The 24436-nt window shown below is 34.7% G+C and overlaps 1 protein-coding gene across 1 annotated transcript; it reads left to right on the plus strand.

The window, feature by feature from the left end:
• Positions 1-2502: 2502 nt before the first annotated feature.
• LOC144451982 (vitamin K-dependent gamma-carboxylase-like) lies at positions 2503-23892 on the plus strand. The gene is made up of 15 exons (XM_078142927.1): positions 2503-2614; positions 3188-3343; positions 9047-9212; positions 10025-10103; positions 10920-11026; positions 12073-12236; positions 12442-12629; positions 13278-13409; positions 14084-14215; positions 14646-14797; positions 16029-16198; positions 17238-17368; positions 18332-18473; positions 20384-20546; positions 21476-23892. Exons 1-15 carry the CDS (start codon positions 2503-2505, stop codon positions 21552-21554), a joined length of 2073 nt encoding a protein of 690 aa, XP_077999053.1. The 3' UTR covers positions 21555-23892.
• The last annotated feature ends 544 nt before the right edge of the window (positions 23893-24436 follow it).

A 24436-nucleotide genomic window follows, 5' to 3' on the forward strand; every position in this document is an offset into this window, starting at 1 on the left:
TCCCTCCAGAATTTTATAAACATTGTTGTCAAAATCTAAGTGGCATACTCTGTCATTTATTCAACACAGTTTTCAGTTCGGGGATTTTTCCTACGGCCTGGTCGGAGGGCATTATTTTCCCGATTCACAAAAAAGGATCGAGACAGACAGCAAGTAATTATCGTGGAATATCGTTACTATCGATTACAAGTAAAATATTTACAAGAATATTGTATAATAGGCTTTGTAAATGGGATGAGATATTTGAATACAGAAGAGAGGAACAAGCTGGTTTCAGAGCTGGGTACAGTACTGTAGACAATATTTTCATTATACACACTCTCATTCAGAAATACCTGACTACCAAGCGGGGTAGATTCTACTGTGCATTTATTGACTTCGAAAAGGCATTTGATAGGGTCGATCGGGTAGCTATGTTTTTCAAACTAGGTAATGCGGGTGTCAAGGGAAATATGTATCGAATATTGTACTCTATGTACAGCAAGGTAAAAGCCTGTGTTTTAACACCCACAGGACTAACAGAATTTTTCAACTGCCCAGTAGGGGTCAGGCAAGGTTGTATTCTGTCCCCCTTTCTCTTCTCCTTTTTTATTAATGATTTGAATGAAGAGCTTAGCTCTGATCATATCCTTGGTAATGATGTTGGGTGTTCAATTGGTTTGCTCAAACTGTTTTATCTTCTTTTTGCCGACGACCTAGTTTTCATGTCATATAATGCAATTGGAATTCAAAGACTGCTTTCTAAACTTAAAAATTACTGTGATAAGTACAAATTGAAAGTAAATCTTAGTAAAACGAAGGTTATAGTGTTTAGAAATGGTGGGGTATTAAGGAATTATGAAAAATGGTCTTATGGACAACAAACAATTGAAACGGTTTCATACTATGTGTATTTAGGCTTGAAACTGTCTTCCCGTGGAATCTGGACAAAAGCTCAAGAACAATTGGCTGAGCAAGCATCTAAAGCTATGCATGCTTTAATGATCAACCTCAGAAAATTGGGCCGAGTGCCAATTCCACTGTGTTTTAAAATTTTTGACACTAAGATTCTGCCGATTTTGCACTACGGAAGTGAGATATGGGGTTATCATGAAGGGCAAGCCATTGAAAATGTTCATATAAAGTTTTGTAAATTTTTACTTTCATCACAGAAATCGTATATCCATGTAGCAGTACGTGGAGAGTTAGGCCGTCCAACTTTAAGAGCATTACGGTTGGTTAAAATAGTTAAATATTGGCTCAGAATTCTAAACATGAGTCAAAACCGTTATGTCCTACATTGCTATCGTTTACAGTGTACATTAGCAAATGCCAACAAAGAATGTTGGGTGAAAAATCTTAAATCAATTCTATTTATGTACGGTTTTGCTGAAACATGGTACAATCAAGGGGTTGGAGATGAAAACTTGTTTGAAATCAATTTCCGTCAACGTTGTCTGGATATTGATTTTCAGAACTGGTGTGACATTGTTGGTTCTTTTGATAGGTTGCGTAGCTATAAAGTATTTAAAACAGATTTAACCCTAGAGTCGTATCTTACGATTGAGATGAAACCTATCTTTCGTTTAACTTTATTAAAGTTCAGAGTTTCTGCTCACAGTCTTATGATTGAAAAGGGCAGACATTTGGGGATCCAACACAAAGATAGGTTATGTCCAGTGTGCCTGGATAGCATTGAAGATGAGAAACACTTTATATTTATTTGTCCTCTTTATGAAGAACTCAGAGAAAAGTATATTCCCGCAATCTATATAGACAAACCATTATCTGATTATAAATTTTTGAGGTTTATGAACAATCAAAATCCTACTGTTATAAGAAACTGTGCAAGATATTTATTTTATGCTTTTGAAAAAAGAACACTATATTTACAAAACGTTGAATAAGAACAAAAAATGTTCTTAATTGTCGTATTATATTCTTTGAATCTCCCATATTATGTTTTGTATTATATACTAGCTGTACCTTTGACCTTAGACGTTATCTTGATTTCTCTTTTTTCGAGACTGTACAGTGGGCCAGTGGCCAAAGTACTCATTGATTAATAAACATTATTATTATTATTATTAGAACAATTGCAAAAATTAAAAAATCAAAATGTCAGTTAGGGTAGCGGAATAGTGTAGTAATGTTAGACGTCAAGTGTACAGGTAGGCTAAGGTATGAAGGGTGTAATAATGACAGTATTGAACCTAATAATTACCATATCATGTGATGCAGAACTAGCCAATGAAAGTAGGAAACAAATAATTAACATATCATGTGATGCAGAACTAGCCAATAGAAACTCTAGAAGCTATGAATCAGAAATGTTTGTTTCAAATCACGATAATGTTTTGAATTATTTTAGGAACAAGTATGAGGAGAAGAAAAGTACATGAAGAGGAGGAGAAGGAAGTGGAGGAGGAAGTTAAGGACAATGGACAAAATATAACAGAAAGTGAAGACAAGGATGGTGTTGCAGTGGCTCCCTCTCAGACCAAGATATGTGAAGCAAGGACCATGAAAAAGTTATTTGGTTTCGATTTTCAAGATATTCGAGAAAAAGGGATTGTCAAATTGATGAATGAACCCAGAGATCCTTCATTGCTAGGATTTACTAGAGTACTCTTTGGTAAGTACAGAATAATATGACAAAGTGATGGTGGTTGAATGTTTATCTTAGAGTGCTGTGATCTAGAAATAAGTACTAGTACTATGAGGTGATGATGCCCCCATTTTGAGCAAGGGCGCTGTATTTCCTGTTTGCAGTCTGAAATGGTTGTTGTAGACCTACTCACCATGATGTCTAGCTAGATTTATGTGTCGAATAGGGAGTTATTTTAGGGTTGGTTTCGTTAGATTTGAAGTCAACACACTGTGGTGGTGATGGTAGTGGTAGCTTTGATAGTGATGGTCATAGTGGTATGAATGGTAAGGTTGGTAGAGGTGATTGGAACAATGGTGGCGGCGATGGTGGTTGTAGTAAAAGTGATGGTGTTTATGATGATGGTGGTATCAGTACTTACCAGCAATAGTAAAGGTGATTGTGTTAAACTTGACTATCCTACATAACATTACTTTGCCATCTTTTTCTTCTGATGTATTGATAAATTTTGACACTTTGGCTTCTTCGTCTGTTGCCATGGTGATGGAGTATATAGCATGCAAAGTAAAAAAAAATTGACTACTCTCATCTTTTCTACAGGTCTTTTGATGATTTTTGACACTTTTTTTGAAAGAGGATTCTTTGTGGCTGACTACAGATGGGGAGACATGCATGAATGTCGATTTCCTCTCTTTGATTTTTTGCAACCTCTGCCAGTGGACTGGATGTATGTAGCATACCTTGCTATGTTGCTAGGTGAGTCACCAGAACAAGCTCTTATGCATTGATGTATACAATGCTGCCTTCAATGGCGGCCACAATGCTACAGTTTATATTACACATTCGCCACTTTTTTGAAGTATATAGTGTGGCACACAACTTTCAAAGTATTAATAATAATTAATGCTATCAGTAGATTACTCTGGCTAAATTCTGCAATACATTCCGTTAAAGTACGATTATTTTCAATTCCACCAAAATCTAGTGACAGATGTCGTCGTTGTATATCAACCATCCAACCAGCATTCCTGTTCATACACCGTGCCCAAATTTGTTCTCATGATATAGAAATTTCACCAAACAGAAATAGTTCTTCAAATTTGTATCATTCATGAACAAATCTACCTATAAATTCAGTTCTTATCATTAGTATTTGAATGCTATAGTCTTACGTCAAAATCCAATATGGCCCCCTACTGAATGCAGCGTCATCTTGAAAAAATTGACCTGAAGTAGTGACAGGTGATCGTTTTAGGAAAACCATGGTAACAAAATAATCTAAATTCAAAAGGCCTTCATTTCTTGTATACTTGTAAGTATGAAAAGTTCCACAATCAGGAATTGACAAATCTCTTTGCTGGCTTCTAACTATGCACAGTATTAAAACTTGATTACACAGTAGCCTACTATCTCTATGCCTGGGAAAATATCTAGCTGGAAGACTTTACGATATAAATGTTTGATATGAACAATGAAGTAATAATATTGGGAAAAACCCTGTATAGGAAAAATCTTTGATATTAATTTTTGATGCAGGATATTATGAATCGGAAGACATTACGATATGAATATTTGATACAAAGTTAAATATTGGAAAAATATGTGAAGACACTGTGATATAGTTATTGATGATATTGACAAAAATCGATATGATAATATTGTGATATTAATGTCAGATAAAAAAGATAATTCAAATAAAATTCTATATGAAATCTTTGTAAGATCGATATTTAATTCAACCTAATAATGTCTTGAAAGAATCTGTAGGCAAAATCACTGTTTGATGCAAAATAATAATTGATATTAAGGAAAAAATGTCTAAAGGAAAAAATGTCAATTAATATCAGGAAAAAAATCTTAAGGCAACCTTTGCCATTTCAACATTTGGTTCCAACTAATCACATTAGGAAAATATGACTAGATGATGGCAGTGTTTGGCATAAAATGATACTATCGGGAAAAAATCTATAGGAAGGCATTGTAGTATCAATGTTTGATACAAACTAATGAATTTAGAAAAATATTGTAGGACAACATTGCGATGTCAGCCTCTGATGAGAAGAATTAATATTGGAAAACACTGTATAGGAAATTATTATGCTAATGATGATAGATATAATGTAATGAAATTGAATTGAGGAAAATCTATAATTGTGCTATCAACGTTTGATACAAAGTAGACATTATGATATCAATGTTTGATACAAAGTAGACATTGTGATATCAACGTTTGATACAAAGTAGACATTGTGATATCAACGTTTGATACATAGTAGGCATTGTGATATCAACATTTGATACAAAGTAGACATTGTGATATCAACATTTGATACAAAGTAGACATTGTGATATCAACATTTGATATAAAGTAGACATTGTGATGTCAACATTTGATACAAAGTAGACATTGTGATATCAGCACTTGATACAACGTAGACATTGTGATATCAACGTTTGATATAAAGTAGACATTGTGATATCAACGTTTGATACAAAGTAGACATTGTGATATCAACATTTGATACAAAGTAGACATTGTGATATTAACATTTGATATAGAGTAGACATTGTGATATCAACATTTGATACAAAGGAGACATTGTGATATCAACATTTGATACAAAGGAGACATTGTGATATCAACATTTGATACAAAGTAGACATTGTGATATCAACATTTGATATAGAGTAGACGTGATATTAACATTTGATACAAAGTAGACATTGTGATATTAACATTTGATACAAAGTAGACATTGTGATATCAATGTTTGATACAAAGTAGACATTGTGATATCAACATTTGATACAAAGGAGACATTGTGATATCAACATTTGATACAAAGTAGACATTGTGATATCAACATTTGATATAGAGTAGACATTGTGATATCAACATTTGATACAAAGGAGACATTGTGATATCAACATTTGATACAAAGGAGACATTGTGATATCAACATTTGATATAGAGTAGACATTGTGATATCAACATTTGATACAAAGGAGACATTGTGATATCAACATTTGATATAGAGTAGACATTGTGATATCAACGTTTGATACAAAGTAGACATTGTGATATCAACATTAGATATAAAGTAGACATTGTGATATCAACATTTGATACAAAGTAGACATTGTGATATCAACATTTGATACAAAGTAGACATTATGATATCAACGTTTGATACAAAGTAGACATTGTGATATCAATGTTTGATATAAAGTAGACATTGTGATATCAACATTTGATACAAAGTAGACATTGTGAGATGAACATTTGATACAAAGTTGCATTGTAATATTAACATTTCATACAAAGTAGACATTGTGATATCAACGTTTGATACAAAGTAGACATTGTGATATCAACATTTGATACAAAGTAGACATTGTGATATCAACATTTGATACAAAGTAGACATTATGATATCAACGTTTGATACAAAGTAGGCATTGTGATATCAACATTTGATACAAAGTAGACATTGTGATATCAACATTTGATACAAAGTAGACATTGTGATATCAACATTTGATATAAAGTAGACATTGTGATGTCAACATTTGATACAAAGTAGACATTGTGATATCAGCACTTGATACAACGTAGACATTGTGATATCAACGTTTGATACAAAGTAGACATTGTGATATCAACATTTGATACAAAGTAGACATTGTGATATTAACATTTGATACAAAGTAGACATTGTGATATTAACATTTGATATAGAGTAGACATTGTGATATCAACATTTGATACAAAGGAGACATTGTGATATCAACATTTGATACAAAGGAGACATTGTGATATCAACATTTGATACAAAGTAGACATTGTGATATCAACATTTGATATAGAGTAGACGTGATATTAACATTTGATACAAAGTAGACATTGTGATATTAACATTTGATGCAAAGTAGACATTGTGATATCAATGTTTGATACAAAGTAGACATTGTGATATCAACATTTGATACAAAGGAGACATTGTGATATCAACATTTGATACAAAGTAGACATTGTGATATCAACATTTGATATAGAGTAGACATTGTGATATCAACATTTGATACAAAGGAGACATTGTGATATCAACATTTGATACAAAGGAGACATTGTGATATCAACATTTGATATAGAGTAGACATTGTGATATCAAAATTTGATACAAAGGAGACATTGTGATATCAACATTTGATATAGAGTAGACATTGTGATATCAACGTTTGATACAAAGTAGACATTGTGATATCAACATTAGATATAAAGTAGACATTGTGATATCAACATTTGATACAAAGTAGACATTGTGATATCAACATTTGATACAAAGTAGACATTATGATATCAACGTTTGATACAAAGTAGACATTGTGATATCAATGTTTGATATAAAGTAGACATTGTGATATCAACATTTGATACAAAGTAGACATTGTGAGATGAACATTTGATACAAAGTTGCATTGTAATATTAACATTTCATACAAAGTAGACATTGTGATATCAACGTTTGATACAAAGTAGACATTGTGATATCAACATTTGATACAAAGTAGACATTGTGATATCAACATTTGATACAAAGTAGACATTGTGATATCAACGTTTGATACAAAGTAGACATTATGATATCAACATTTGATACAGAGTAGACATTGTGATATCAACATTTGATACAAAGTAATTATGTCAGTTTGCAATCACACCTTAGATCAACTCCAATCAATAGTTAATTTCAAAGTCATGAATTAATCAAATAAATTCTTTGAATTGATATAGTTGCCAAGAATATTATGAGTTCATAATATTATATATCACGCAGATGTGATTGATGTAGCAGTCATAATTGTCTGTATGTTTGCCAATATATGCGCAATGTATTGATTACTGTCGATGTTTGTACAAAGATGAGCAAGTGGTGAAGTTCACAGGAAATATGCCGCAGGTAGTTCCCATGAAATGTGACATAGGGGTCAGTTGTCGTATTTCGCTATTGATTTTGTCTTGTTTGTTTCATGTACATTGTGATGATCAATCAAAAGTGTTGTAGGTGGAAATAACTAGGTTATCTTCATATAGAGACAATATTGACTAGTTTTATCTGGGATAGCATACAGTAGCACACAGAAAACAGATTTGCTAGCTTTACCTGGTTGATAGATGAGGTAGCTGTTTCAAACAAAATTCTCTTGTTTTGCTGTTGAAGATGAATATAGTTAAATTTTCCCATAGAGTACAGATTAGCTAACTTTTCCCGACAAAAATAGATTTGTCAACTTTTTCCATAAAGGTTGAATATGTTTCCACATGAAGATTAGTTAGCTTTTCCCATCAAGGGTGGATAACCTACCTTTTCCCGTAGGTACTGATTGGCTGGTTTTTCCTGTAAATAAGATACATGTATTGGATAGCTTATCCATAAAAGAGTGGTTATTTTCTCCTTGAAGATTGGCGAAATTGTTTTGTACAATTGATGCTTTATTACTGATATTTTCTCATACTTTGTTTGTCAGCACAGTTAAAAGTAAAGAATACAAGGTAAAATCACTTACAACACCAAAAATCTTGTGTTTTGATAACTCAGTATTAAAGATTGAAAGACTTATTTTCACTGTGGTCAAAAAGCAAAGTAACAATATACAATACAATTAAAACATGATACATATCAACTTTGTGTGTGTACAAACAGACAAATAGATACAATGTAAAAAATACATACCAGCTTGTTTTCAAGAAAATCAACAATTTTTATTTTCCCATAGAGTAACAGTACTCGGCGGCCATATTGTATTCAGCGGCCATATTGGATACAGTGGCCATATTGGATTCTAAAATGAGCAAATTTCTATTTAAAAAATTTGGATGGTGACCCCTGCTTTTTAAATTTTTTTCAACTGAGAACAGGTTATGGTTTTCTTGAGCAAAGGAAGAGCAAAAGTTTGAGTTTATTTCAGAGACATATATACTATGATCAGTTAATCTTTAAGTGACACAAGCTGAGTTGATAATCCTTTTACTCACGTGAAAATACTTATGTAAAATCTCGATTACACTATCATAGTATAATATTGATGTCAATGCATGCCTGCTGTCACATTACAATTGTCTTCCTGCATTGTTAGAACAGTTGATTGCCTAGTATGAATTCCTCAACATTTTTTTTGTTATATCTTAATACCAGGTTTGAGTTCACTCAATTGCAAGTCATAGTTAAGTATGCTTCAATAAGTAGAATATTAGGATTGACTTTTAAATACACAACATAAATCTCACCCCAAAACGTCTAAACTCAGCTTGTACCCCTTTAATGTTAGAAGTGTTCCTTGTACATCTGCCATATCTGGCATATGTTTATGAGAACTGTTTGTTTGGCATACTGATAATCTTTGAGATGTCCTAATGAATGTGTCAGTCAAAATTTGTCTTTTCTTTATATTTTTCAGGTGGAGTTGGAATGTTACTTGGTTTGTTTTATAAAGTCAGTGTGTTTATGTTCGTCGTTGTATACTGGTATATATTTCTATTGGACAAGACTTCATGGAATAATCATTCATATCTCTTTGGCCTTATAGCATTTCAAATGTTATTGTACAGTGCCAACCATTACTGGTACGTTTGACTTTTAAGCCCCCCCCCCCCCCCCCCCCCCCCAAATAAAAAAGAAAAAAAAGAAAAAAGAATTGTTTCTGGTCAGTGCGCACATCACTTAAATACCCTCACGCCAGTCTTTTGTCTGTGTGTTTGTCCAGTGCATACAGTCTGCAGATCTAGGGGAAAAACACAAAAATAACCCTCCCTACTTCACTGAAGACAATTCCAGAGCCAATTATGAACGAATAAATGACATCTGCCCCACATACACACTTGCTCTAAAGTACTAAATAAAAAGAACAGTAACTGTCATAAATAGCAGACTGTGTGACAGGTTTGTTGAAAATTTAAAAAAAAAAAATTTGCATCATCACACTACTTTAGACAAAATGTCCTGACCAGAAACAATTTTTTTTTTGCCTAACACATGAATTTTGTAACACTACTGTATACCAGCAAGGACAGTTTCATAGTTTATTGTGCATCCATGGCCGTGTGTTCTTGACCTAAAAACTCAGATAAATGCTAGTGTATAATGTATACCATGTGAGGGCGCCCTCATTGGCCATACTCCTCTCAAGGGAAGGTCAATGACAGCGGAACAAAAGATTAAGGTGAACGCTAGTGTGTAAATATACACCATGTGAGGGCGCCCTCTTTGTCCTTACCCCTCTCGATAGCAGGTCAATGAGAGTGGAATGATACAATGTAGCTTACAGTCTAAGTAAAGTAATCAGAGTCATCAGTATTTTGTTTATTACCACATTTTACTGCAACAAGTATTGTCTGTCAATAAAAAACATTTATTTTATTTTATTTACTCTATCTAGGTCTCTTGATGGGCTGCGGAGACCTCATATTAGAAATTCACATGTTCCTTTGTGGAATTATGCATTACTCAGATTTCAGGTAAGAACTAATTTTCAAATTATGTGATAATGAAATGGGTTGTCAGTGGCTGAGTTATTTGTCCACTTACCACTGCAGACTTGGATCAAACCTGCCCCGTGCTGGGTGGGTTTGAATAAAACATTAACCATCTCTATATTTAGAAAAGTGATTCTCAGTTTGCCGGGTCCTAATGAACAATTCAGGTTTCTCTTGGATACGCTGTTTCCTCGTGCTTGAACACTTTGCCACTACAGCGCTGCACAAGTCGCGGCTGTATATAAATTTCTCACTTTGATTCAGAATAATAAAGTGTACATTATTATAACACATTGTTTTATATAGCATTCAGTGATTGGCTTAGATGGTATCATGTGGTATGGACGGTTGACCCATAGTGACCTCAATTTGCATATGGGGACACTTGTCACATTCTGTTTTCCCAAAAGCAATATTCACATAGTACAGAAGTCTTATTGCATTAGGATTTGCTTTGACTATGAAAAGAATATGTACCTGAGAATGTGATGTGTTATAAAACACTTATTGCCTTGCCTTATTCGGGCACTAGTAGACATCGTATTACCCCCTTATGCTGTTACAGCCCTCGTAGTAATAGATGTCTACTAGTGCCCAAATAAGGCCAGGTAATAACTGTAAAATATTATTTTTGTTTCCAAGTAAACCAAGAAACCCTAAGTACTTGTGAAATTTTGAACTGTCCATTTTCATTTTTTTTTTTGATATTTTGTTTACTCAAAATGAAATGAAATTGTAAGAAGTCATGTAATAGTTGATGATAATATTGATATATCATTTTTCATTTTTTCTGTGTAGATATTCCTTGTTTATTTCATTGCTGGGTTAAAGAAACTTGACATGGATTGGATGGCTGGCTATTCCATGGAGCATCTTTCCACCCACTGGGTGTTCAGACCGTTCAGGTGAATATCCAGTTACATTACCTTTTTTTAGTGTTCTACAAGTCACTCACTACGAAATGTATATTTTGGGTGTCTTTGTTATTTCTGGCAATGTCTGTTACAAAGTCTGTCAAAATTTTGTAAATGTGTCGTCTGATTATTGTTGCAGTCAAAGGGAGTTTTCTAGACAAGGTCAACCTTTTTGTGAATCAGTGATGTCATGTAAAGACAGAGGAAACACTTTACCAGTACGCATGAATTTGTGATTTGAAAAAAAAGAAAGCATTTCACAATATGCCACCAGAGGGCAATGTTCAATTTTCACAGAAGCGGGGGGGGGGGGGGGGGGGGGGGGCATCTCAGCATGATGAGAATTGTACTGTGAAAGTATCAACCAAAGATGGAAAACAATGTGACTACGATACTAGCTGATAAAAACAAAAGCATTTCACAGTAGACCATGTGGAGGCAGTATTAATGTGAAACTGGATCAGTTGAACTTTGGAAGAGTTGATGACTATGGATCCAAAGTAAAAGTTAGACAATGAATGCAAAGTTTGATTAAACAGAAAGAATACTTTCGGCATTGAATGAGGAAATTTAAGTGATGATGTGTGAATATGCTATATGCAATGCCATAATAATATATCAATATTTGATAATTCTCCATTTTGTATTGCTGTGTCTAGGTATATTGCCAATAGCTTGGTTTCCATAGTAATATATCTATATTTGATAATTCTAAATTTTGTATTGCTGTGTCTAGGTATATTGCCAATAGCTTGGTTTCCATAGTAATATACTAGTATCTGTTTTTGGACCCTCCATTTTGTATTGTTGTGTCTAGGTATATGGCCAATGGCTTGGTTTCCATAGTTATGTATCTTTATTTGATATTTCTCAATTTTGTATCGTTGTGTCTAGGTATAGCTTGGTTTCCATAGTAATATATCTGTTTTTGAATTCTCCATTTTGTATCGTTGTGTCTAGGTATATTGCCAATAGCTTGGTTTCCATAGTAATATATCTGTATTTGATAATTCTCCATTTTTTATATCTTTTTCTAGGTACATTTTAACAATAAAACAAATCTCCTTCTACATCGTACACCTTGGTGGTTTAACCTATGACCTTTCATGTGGCTATCTTTTATTCTTTGACAAGACTCGTCCACTTGGCTTTCTACTCAGTTTCATGTTCCATGGAATGAACAGTTTCATGTTCAGTATTGGTGAGTTTCTTTTACACCAGTGTATTTTATCTTTATTTATGATATGACATGTCCCAATTTTGGTGCAGCTTTCGACTAAAAATCACCAACTCTGCTTAAAGTCCACAGACTGGTGCTGTAAATAGTGAAAGATTTTGCAAAATAATCATCTTCATCACCACAAATTTATTCAGTTCTTTCAAAACACTTATTTTCAATCCTGCAGGTATGTTTCCGTTTACTATGATGGCTACGTTATTTGTTTTCTGCTATGCTGACACTCCAAGAAAACTCCTTAAGAAACTGCCAACATGGATGAAATATGTCTTACCAAAACAAGACCTTCCACAACCAAGTATTCACTGTATCTATGACAACCAAGACCTTGATACAACTGTTAACACTCAACAAGAGGTTAGTATTATTAAAATATATATACAAACACTTACATCTACACTATATGGCTCTCTCTCTTTCTCTCTTTCCTCCTCCCCTTGCATGCACTTATGCATGCTCCCCCCCTCGTGTTGTTTGTTTGCCAATCTATCATCTACCTGTCTGTATGTATGTATGTATGTATGTGTGTGTGTGTATGTATGTATGTATGTATGTATGTATGTATGTATGTATGTATGTATGTATGTATGTATGTATGTATGTATGTATGTACGCCTGCCTGCCTGCCTGCCTGTCTGTCTGTCTGTCTGTCTGTCTGTCTGTCTGTCTGTCTGTCTGTCTGTCTGTCTGTCTGTCTGTCTGTCTGTCTGTCTGTCTGTCTGTCTGTCTGTCTGTCTGTCTGTCTGTCTGTCTCTATGTCTTTGTCTCTATGTCTGTCTTTGTCTGTATATAATGTAAACAACCAAGTGAGGAGCACTATGTCATGGATGAATTTCTATCATGATCATGGTCTTACCCAGATGGTCTGACTTCAAATATGTGGTTTTGCTTAAGCCTACCAAAACTGTTTAAACTTGTAACTGCATGAACATTTATAATATTTGTCAGAATTGTTATTGTTTCTTGTTTTTCACACGATATTGTTTCATTTTAATACATCTACAGGATGACAAGTACAATAAACCAACTGTACGGAAACCAAAAGAAGCTAAACCAAGACACAACATTATGACAACTTTGGTATTAATTTATGCAGCGATACAAATCTTTTTACCTTATTCTCATTTCCTTACAAAGGTAAAACATAGTTTTTTTCCTGATTAACTCATTATTAAGGTTGTCCCGATTGTCTCAATCGCACAAGCTCAATAAGCGAACTTCGTTCATTTAAGGGGGGAGGGGGTCTGGCGTCAATGCGATTGCTGATTCAGAACTTCATTTTCACACTTCTAACCAAATTTTGAAAACTTTCACGCCTTCATTGATAACAGGTTCTGTATTTACTACTGAGATGTTGATAAGTTGATTAAAATTTACTTCTAATGTCCTCGATATACAGTGCAGGACTTCTGGTAGTATTTTAATGTGTTTACAATCATGTTTTTACATTGCATCGATTGTAGTGGTGTGACTGCTACAGTTTTCATCATAGTTTACATCATATATAAATGTTTGATGTCGCACTTGTGAATGTGCATTTAGGGGCAGGGGGTTTGACCTAAGCGAACGATGTTTGTTTGTTGAGCTTGTGCAACATTGTGCAGTCATCCCTAAAGTAGCCATATGGATAAGGAATGGGTAGTTTTTTTTATATGTTTAATACAACAACTTTACAATGTTTTTCAACTGAATATGAAACAGTCATGGATCATGTAACTTTTTTATTGTATGAAAATGATTCAGAAGTGATTTGTGTTTACTTCCGATATAAAGTGATCCCATCAATTCTCCACACTTTTCCACCATTCCAGGGATATAACAATTGGACCAATGGACTGTACGGATACTCCTGGGATATGATGGTCCATTCCTGGAATACCCAACATATCAAAGTCACATATGTGGATGGAGAAACCGGAGAAATGGGATTCCTTAATCCTGGTGTAAGTGAATGGAGAAAAATCACTTGGGAATTGATCATAAATTTAAAAAAGAAAATAATTGAAATTTGATGGAATTTTGCCAAATGCAAGATGTACAATGCTTTTTAATAAATTTTACAGGTTGAAATGTTTTTGACATTTTTGACCTTACAAAATCTGAAAAGAGATACTTGTTAGTTTTTGGTAGGTATTTGTTATTGTTTTATAGAACATTCCTACACTCTCAATGAGCTCAAAGTGCCTTTACAATTATTACTCCTGGCATGGACCAATAGTGGCACAACATATTGCCATACTTCCTCAACTCCCTTGGGAGAATACAACCTTTAGCCTGCATACCAAAAGAAAAACATATTTAACTTTGGTGGCAGATTTGAGATTTGAGCAAAGGTTTTTAATTCTCATTTATTTTGTTTCCATGGATACAAAGGTATGGACTACAAGCAGGAGGTGGGGTTCCCATGGTGACATGCTGAAACAATACAGTACATGTATAGCACAACATTTAGTGGATTATAATATTTCAGATCCACAACTTTACTTTGATGTCTGGTTATCAATGAATCAACGCTTCCAACAAAGGTAAGGTTAATCTAATGATGATCTTGTTTGGTTTTCTGTTTCTTGTGATGTTAGGGACGATTGCACAATGTCACACAAGCTCATAAAGTTTGTTTATTGGACAAGCCCCCTCCCCCTCAACCTAAATGAATGTTCACAAGTTTGACATCGATATGTTTATATATTATGTAAACTATGGTGAAAATTTTAGCGGTCACGCCACCACGATCGATGAAATGTGAAAACACGATGGTAGACACATTAAAATACTACCGGAAACTCAGCACTGTATATCACATTAGAAGTAAATTGTAATCAACTTATGAACATCTCACTAGTAAATACAGCACCAGTTATCATTGAAGATATGAAAGTTTTCGAAATTTGGTTAGAAGTGTGAAAATGAAGTTCAGCAATTGCATTGACGCCAGACCCCCTCCCCCTAAACGGACAAAGTTCATTTATTGAGCTTGTGTGACATTGTGCGATCGTCCCCTACCAACCATTTATTTCTTGAATCTGACTGGGTCACAATTGTGATTCATATCTTACCCAATGACTTTAGTCATTCAGAAATACCTTGCAGCAGCGAGGCTTGAACCTGCAATCTATAGATTCCAAGCTGTCCACTCTAACCATTCATCCATTATGACTCCACAACCAGCAACCTGTAGATTCCAAGGCATCCACTCTAAACCATTCAGCTATCATGATTGTCTCTTTTTTCTTATGAACTGACTAACCCTATATTTCTGAAGTCTGACCGAAGATTTTAAAATCACGCCCTCTATGGTCAGAAAAAAAGTTGGTACCGGTGGTAAGATTGCAACACCACAAGTGAATATGAAATGAAATGAAATGAAATTTATTCCACCAGAAAAGAAAAATATATACACGAACTTTGAAAGCAAACGGGCAGAACATTTCTGGTGAGGGCCATGGAAATAGTTCGTAGGAACTAATCAATGTCCATGGACCGTACATGTAGATAATAAATACAAATTTGGGCTGGTACAAGTTTCACAATAACAACGTTAACAAAAATGCAAAATATCTGACCAAACTTCAAAATAACGCCCACTATGGTTAGACTAGAAAAAACTCGTCATTATGGGTAACAAGACTGCAACACCACAATTGCATATCTGGGCAAAAATTATCGTTTATCACAGAAAAACAGAACCTTTAATGAATTTAACAGTTTACAGTATGGTTTGTGATTGGCTGATTTGTTTTGTTCTTATCCAATCAGAGTCTGGGATCCAAGAGTGGACTTAGTGAAAGCTGACTGGTCACCATTTAAATCAGTACCTTTCCTGTTACCCTTATTGGTTGAATTGTCACCATGGCGATCCAAACTAGAGGAAATAGAACATTCTTTAGATCTGGATACCGATGTAGTTTTTGTGGCAGATTTTCCAGGTAACATCGAAATCAAGTACTACAAATTTGACACTATCAGCTAGCAATGTATCAATGTATGAAGTCTCGCCACTGGGGGCTCTGCCTATGAGACCAACCCAAGCAAGAGTCTGGGGAAATGAGAGTCCACCCATTCACACATGCAGGAAGTAGCTTCTAGAGCAGTGCATGCTGGGGAATACTTCACATCCAACATTGCAGGCTAAACGATTTAGGACAAGTTATCAGTTCTCAAGGGAGTGATACATCTAAATTACAACAAACATTCTTCGTAAGCCCCTTTTTTATGGTGCGGGGTAGTTGAAATGTGGTTTCCCTAGATAGTTTTTGTCAGGGTGGTCTCGTAGAAGAGCCCCAGTGGTGAGAGTCTGGGTAACCAAGACAGTAGTGTATATAGCCTTGATTCTATACTTGTCGTTGATTTAGGATATTACTCACAACTCACAGCCTAGAATTTTGCTGTATTCAAACTTAAAGTGGCCATATGGATGAGGATTGGGTATTTATTTTGGATTTTTAATTCATAAAACAATTTTATCGTGGCTTCCTACTTAAGAAATCAATGTGAAACAACATATGCCAAGTCCTTGTTTGTAACTCAATAACTTTGAAAAGATTAATAAGTGTGTAAAATGTTTGTTACTGTACATACAATAATAAACCTTTTACACACTTTTAGCTTTTTGTTATGTATTGAGTTACAAACACAGACTTTGTCTATGTTGTTTCACATTGATTTTTCAAGTAGAAAGCCATGGTAAAATTGTTTTATAGATTAAAAATCCAAAATAAATACCAAATCCTCATCCATATGGCCACTTTAATATAAGTGTAGAATGTGCAATTTCATTGCAAAAAGCTAAAAAAAAATGTGTAAAAGCTTTGTTATTGTACGTATCTTAACAATGATTGTACACATTTATTAATCTTTTGCAACATACTGAGTTACAAACAAGGACTTAGCATATGTTGTTTCACATTGATTTTCCAAGTCGGAAGCAGTGATAAAATTATTTACTTGTATTTTCTCCTTGTGAAGGTTTATTCCTTGAAAACTTTGTTAGTGAAGATTTACAAAATACAAGTGTACAAGTACTTAATGGTGAAGTCATCGTTAATATTGAAGTTAATAATACCAATACTACGTTATCAGAAGGAGCTAAAATGCAGGTATGTAAAAAGTAAAAATTTGAGTTTGGATTTCAAAGCTCATATTTTCATACAGTATATCATTTTTGAATGATGAAAATTAAATTGTGATAATTTTTAGTGGCTCATCATTCTTTGACAGACTCCCATAATGCACCAGTGCAAGTGTGGTGCATTCTGGGTATTTGCATGAGTGCTTGCAGTGTTCTCTGCAGCCACTTACTTTGATCTTTGTGTTTTTTGTTTACTCTCATAAATTTTGACCGACTTTTGTCCTAAAAATCAACCACAACCCTTAATTGAAGTAAAGCTCTGACAAACTGGGCTTATACTCCATAAAAGCAATTGGAATACTCTAATATAAAACTGCTGACATCAGACCATTGACAATTGGAACCTGTGACAAACAGGGACAGTAAATAACTGAACTGGATTAATAATACTTGCACAGCATGTTAGAAGTACAGTGACATAATATTACATTTCACAATTTGATAAGAACAGCTGTATGCTAAGAGTTAAAGTTCACAAACAAATTTCTAGTTCCCCAGGCACTTCATGTACACATAAAACATAGTACTTGGCGGCCATATTGGACATAAAACTGTTCTTATCAAACCATGAAATGTAATACAAGCCTCTGCTGTTCAAACCTGCTGTGCCAAGTGGTATTAATCCAATACGTATTGTGCTGATCATATCCTTGCACCTCAGGGATATAACCCAATATCAAGGCAATGATATATAATGACGATATTTTGTGCATCACAAAAACTGTGTATCAGGAAAATGTGGTATTAGTGTCCAGTACTGTTTCTATGAGATAAATGTACTGATAGTTGCTAGAAAGATTGGTAAATTAATCTTGTGACCTTTGACATAAAAAGGGATTGTGGGAAAATCCAATATGGCTGAATGTTATTTATACTTGTATTTACCATTTAATAAGATTGATGCAAATAATTTCATTTTTTTTCCTTGTAGCTTCCAGCTGGAGAGTATCATACAATCTTTACTGTGTCGGACACACCGTCATGTTACATGTACGTTTACGTCAACACCACTGAAATTGAGTTTGCTAAGAAAGTCCAGGAATACAAGACAAGAAATGCCACACAGGATTCAGGTATGAATGTAGTATAAGAGCTGTCAATATGTTTTTATTTCAGTGACATCTGGGCAAACTATTAGTTTCTTAATAATGAAATTTTCTAAAATTTGTATAATTTTACTTACTATTAAAGTGGTACAAACTGAGTTTAGAAACTGTTTACTCAAGTGAAAATACTTATTACACTGGTAACTCAGCCTTTGCTTTACTATAAAGATAGACACAAACTAAATCTATTGTAAGTTCTTCAATGTGGTAGATTACACAAGTGGGTGACAGCGGTTCCTCTGTTGTGCAATTTTAATCACACTGTGATCAACATAGTATAAACATTGGATGTCCCAAAACAGGACTGCAAGTTCATGTAACTCTAAATAAACTAGTTTTCAGAGACACCTCCCTACTGAGACTAAAATTAAACCAATGGCCATTCAGTAGCTTATCACTGTTATATCAACATGTAGCGACAATAGTTTTAGTTTGTGTCTATCTTAGAAAACCGAAGGTTCACCTAGCAGTGTTGTACATAAAACCTTGTTTCAACTAGACGAGTACATTTATAATATTTAATGTCAATGCATACCTTCTTTGAAATTACAGTTGTCTTTTGGCTTTGTGAAAACAGTTGATTACATATTTCTTTGACAATTTTACGTAATGATAAATTACATCACTGGAATTTGTAAGTCGTGTTTTACATTAAAGGGGCACAAGCTGAGTTTATACGTGTTTGGGTGTAGTTTATGTTGCATATTATGAGGTACCCACCATATTGTACTTACTAAAGCACACTTAGCCACTACTTACACTTACATATGGGGTTGTCGGTGGCCGAGTGTTTAAACCACTTGCCTCTTACCACTGCGGTTGGGGTTCAAACCCCATTCAGGGTTTGATTAAATTTACCACACTGTAAGTAAGAAGAGTCGGTCAGTTTGACGCATGTTTTCCCTGGGTACTCCGGTTTCCTCCTGCATATTATACTGAACCCATGAGGGATGGCCCTCACTGGACTTCTTGGGAGACAATTGTTTATATACTTAAAGAACTATCCAGTATAAATAAAGATTATTATTATTATTACAATTAACTGTACACAAACCTGTTATTAAGACATGACTTATATAACCAATCTGATGATTATCATACGTATCAAGAATGTTCAGGAAATCCCTATTATACAACTAACTGAAGACAATCGTCATGTTATAGAAGACATGCATCGACATTAAAATCATTTTAAAATAATTAACAAAGATTATTATGTAAGTATTTTGATTTGAATAAAAAGCTTACAGCTTGTGCCACTTTAATACCAGTCAGGGAACTTGCAAACCGCCATGTTGAATGTTGCATCATGGGAAATGTGATGATAAATACTAATCAAATAGTATTGTAAACAATAATGTTACATTGTTTTTAACCACAAATGACCAATTCATAGTCACCCTGAGCATTGGGGGAGGTTTATTTTATCGGTAGCACCAGATTAGGTATTACGATAACCACAGAAAATCTCGTAGTCCTTTGCATCTGAGCATGCTCAGTCTGGATTGCAAGTTAACTATTGATGGTTAGTTATTACATACTGTAATTGGAATTACTTGTACATGAAAGCATATCATGTGACCGTCATGTGACAGTACAGTACGACTTTTATGAAAAGTAATTGTTTCGTGGGTTAAACATATGTAATAATAACAGAACCCCATGCCATGTGAGTTCCAGTGTGGGTACTCAGGGTAGTTGCACTCATGCTTGCAGTGTTTTCTGCACTTTCACTCACTACACTTGTGGCAGTACAGCAGCAGAGAACACTGTAAGCACTTGTGCAAATACTCCAAGTACACCACACCTGCACTCACACGTCATGTGGTTCTGTAATATAAACCTTCAGGTTGTGTTGTTATTTTTATCGAATCCAGATGACAACACTACCGAGACATCTAATGTTACTGACCCAGATTTGGAGGCCAAAATCTTGCATCGCTTAGCTCTGATTGAAGAAGCCGAGAAAAGACACAACAGGACAACGCTAGAAAATGTACATACTGCACTCAACAAAAGATATCAACAGATCCAAAGAAGGTAGGTCATAGGTTTCCTCAGTTCTTATTGGCTAAGAATGACCATGTGACATACTGCCCTATACAAATGATCCAAACATGGTAGGTCATAAGTTTTCCACAGCTCTTATTGGCTAAGAATGACGATGTGACAGACATCTCATATTGGATATTTATGTATAAAGTGAAGTAAAGAACATTGCAAAATACTAGTAGATCGCAAAATATAGTTTTCATGATATTATTAGGAAATATTGTAAAGGAGTTTGTGAAAGGTCAAAGGTCACATCATCAATAAAGGGTCAAGGGCCACACTAGTAATAGTAATAACATGTTTGAGTGAAAGTACCCCATTGGCTGAATGTCACTTACACATACACATATAGCGTGTGGCATCATAGACCCTCCACCCACAGACCCTCCACCCTCCACACGGAAGGTCTATGGTGGCATATAAGTGTGCTATGTCATCAACGTTGATTGTCAATAATTTAATGACATAATCAGTGTGTTAGGGAACAACTCGTGGGCCTATTATGCCCTGTTATTCCCCCACACCAGTATTCAACACTAGAGGGCGCTATATTCGCCACTTCCGGTTTGCATAGTACAATGGGCTATTAATGGAACACAAATGTTGCCTATGTACACAATGAAACCACAGCTTACAGATTATTGTGTTGACATTTAAACATCCTCAATCAACCGCAGTTTGAGCACCGTTGACATAAGAAGAGATTTGTTTGGCCATAAATGGGGAAATGACTATAATGCATATTATCATAAGGTTGTTTAAATGGCCTGAGTATATATTACTAGTAGTTGGTTTAATTCTAAGATAAGATAGGTGGGGGGTTTGACTACCATTATTTTAGTGAAGTACTTTACTAATGTGATGTTCTCTTTGTATTTCTTACTTAAAAAGTATGCATTCCCAATTTTATATTTCAGCATTTTCAGAACTGGCGAGGCTTTGCGGAACATAATTTTTGGGCCCGGACCAATAAGAGCTGGTGTACAACTTGGTTGAAAACAGGGAAGAAGAGCTAATGTCATTGGTTGAAAGCAAAAGGAGAAGATAAAAGATCTAATGTCATTGGTTGAAAGCAAAATATTCTCCTGTGTGTACTTCGCTGCGTTAAAAATCACTTCTTTATAGAAGCCAGGTTTTTTTTTAGAATAGAGAGTTTTCCTTAAAAGTGGAGAGGGTGCATTTTTGACATTGGGAAGACCGCCTAGGTTGCATCATATCATCAAATCATTGACGATTAAACACTTCTCAGGCCACACGACCTTTGATCTTGGAGGGATATTTTCATATATATCCTTACTTTCAGTGAACACTCTTTTTGGAGGGACTATTTTCATATATATCACTACATCAAGTGTACAGGGTTCTCCCTATACTGATCGGTACCTACCAAGTCTCAGACAATTTTTAACCTCAACAATGTGCTTCCAAATATGTCAATTATGGGCAAAGATCAAGTGCATATTTTGACATCAACTCATCTTACGAATATTAATGCTCATGAATATTAATGAACAACAGCACTGTTTCTGGGCAGGGGAGAACCCTGAACATGCATTCAGGAGCACCTGTGGCGAGAACAGACTTTTGTATATTCTTAACACTGCCTGTATTGTATTTAAATTCATAGTATTGTGCTAAGATGACATAGGCATAGTATTATCAGAAATATTTATACAAAATGATATTCTTTGTTATACTCTTCTTGCAATCTGATTGAAATCTGATGTAGTGGACATGTCACGATTCTTTTGGGCTGTTATGTTTACTGTCATTTGTTCTTATGAGAGCGCTCGTTACCTACATCTGCCACAATACCATAGGTTTCCCTAATCTCGTACTTATGAGTAGCCAGCCAGAATCTGTCTTACCGTATAAAACTCATCGTTCGAAATTGAAAGAAAGAACGATCAAACAATAATGATAACATCGTTGTCCGTGCCCTGTGCTCCTGCTCTTTTCGAACAGAGTGCTCTGAAGTACTGTACGAGTATGTTTCTGCGTACTACGCATTTTCATTGGTTGAGTGAATTTACTCAGCACTCTTTTGTGGCTCGGGAAAACCTATGATATTGTGTCAGATATATGTTATGAGCGCTCACAAAAGAACAAACAATAGTAAACGTAACAGCCAAAAAGAAATCGCGACTGTACACGCCATCGGATTTCAATCAGATTGACTCTTATTGCAACTAACCATTGCCTGCCATCTGGCAAGGAAACATATCCAGCAAGAATTTGAAATTACTTTTTAAACATATTTTCAGAGTACTCTCAAGTCCATAAATTATGAAAATTTTGAAGTCTCTGTACTCTTCCAGATAAGTTATTTTATTGGTGGTAAAACGTTTTTATTCTTTGAGTCTGACACTTGGAAAAAGAGATCCTTGATTCTTTGTTTTGTTTTACTAAAAGTTTTAAAATTGCATGATGAAAATTATATTTTCAATATACTCTTTAACCTTAAAATAAAGTGACTTCTTTGGTGTTTTCATACTCTTCTCAAGAAGGTACAGACATCTTCATCTGAGATTTTTTTTCAAAGAAAAAATGCTTCCCCAGACTATTTTTGTCCAAGGATCAAAATTGTTAATATTTGTGCTTTTTTTGATGTTTTCCCAACTACATTGTATTATGAATATATTATATCATCAGAAAATGATTTGTTGAGTATAACTGAACTGAGGTGAAGTAGTGCTGGAGACATGGTGAAGTACTAGTGTGTAAACAACTTCAAACCCACAGCCACCAGACTCATTTAGTATGACATCATATTTACCTCAATCTCTTTGTATATGTATTCGTAAATATGATGTCATTTCCTGCAGGGTTTTCCCATAAGGCCTTGCAAGAAATCCCAAAATGGCTGTATACATGTCAAGTGCAGCAGGGCTTCTTTATACCAGATATCAGAGTTGGGTAACTTACTGAGGTGCTGTATTATCATTAAGTTGATGGCAGTAATTAGTAGGAGTGCACTAAAGGCAGAAATAAGCCTGACTGGACTTTTTTCTGTCATATGAAACTCTGTTTTTTGGGGGCAAAGGACTCTAAAAGTAAAGCTATTCAAAGTTATTACTCAGTTTTCTTGTGGGGACAAAAACCAATTTTGAAATTTATTAAAATCGGTTTTCAAATGGGGACAGGGCTGCTAAGTCTTGATTCATATTAATTGAATAATTTGTCATTTTGCAGTATTTCACAGATGTCTTAATTTGAATATTGTACATTATTTGCATGACAATGACTTTGTAGTAATTATAGGTAATTATATTGTACTTATAAACACCAGTAAATGTAATTTTCCATTGATAAGCAGGTGCCTTATTATTAAAAACACTGCCACAAAATAAACAATATCTATTAGATCTCGATCTCATTTGGTATTTAATTTTTTGCTAATACCGATGGTTCCCGAAGAGCAAATCACAGTTTCTCAGTAACTTTCGGCATATGTTTGAACAAAAGAGAACCTTGCAAACTACTCAAGACGATTACCGAGCTCATAAACCCCCTATTAACACCTTGGAACCATACTTGCTCTTGATCTGTTTCTTCCTTGCCTATGCTTCTATCTCATACCCGTAATTTTCTGTTTCATTGTGACATGAACCAGTTTAAATTTGTTTTTATTCATGTCGGCGTTGCATGCTGTGACAAAGCAAAGGCCGATGGTTCCCGAAGAGCAAAAAGGAGCAAATCACGGAATTCTCGGTAACGTTCGGCCCTTGTTTGAACAATGGAAACCTTTGCAAACTACTAAAGCTGATTACCGAGCCTGTAATGCCCCTATTAACATTTCGACACCATACACGTTAATGTTATGCTTCTCTCTTGCCTGTGGTGTTATTTGATACCCGAAATTTTGTGTTTCATCGCCT

The sequence above is a fragment of the Glandiceps talaboti genome, chromosome 22, assembly GCF_964340395.1.
Source record: "Glandiceps talaboti chromosome 22, keGlaTala1.1, whole genome shotgun sequence".
Lineage (NCBI taxonomy): Eukaryota > Metazoa > Hemichordata > Enteropneusta > Spengelidae > Glandiceps > Glandiceps talaboti.

Coding starts and splice junctions, on each gene's coding strand:
- LOC144451982 (XM_078142927.1), top strand. CDS start 2,503: ATGAAAAAGTTATTTGGTTTCGATTTTCAAGATATTCGAGAAAAAGGG. Junction 12,630..13,277: donor CTGTTAACACTCAACAAGAG/GTTAGTATTATT, acceptor ATACATCTACAG/GATGACAAGTACAATAAACC. Junction 14,798..16,028: donor AATCAACGCTTCCAACAAAG/GTAAGGTTAATC, acceptor TTATCCAATCAG/AGTCTGGGATCCAAGAGTGG.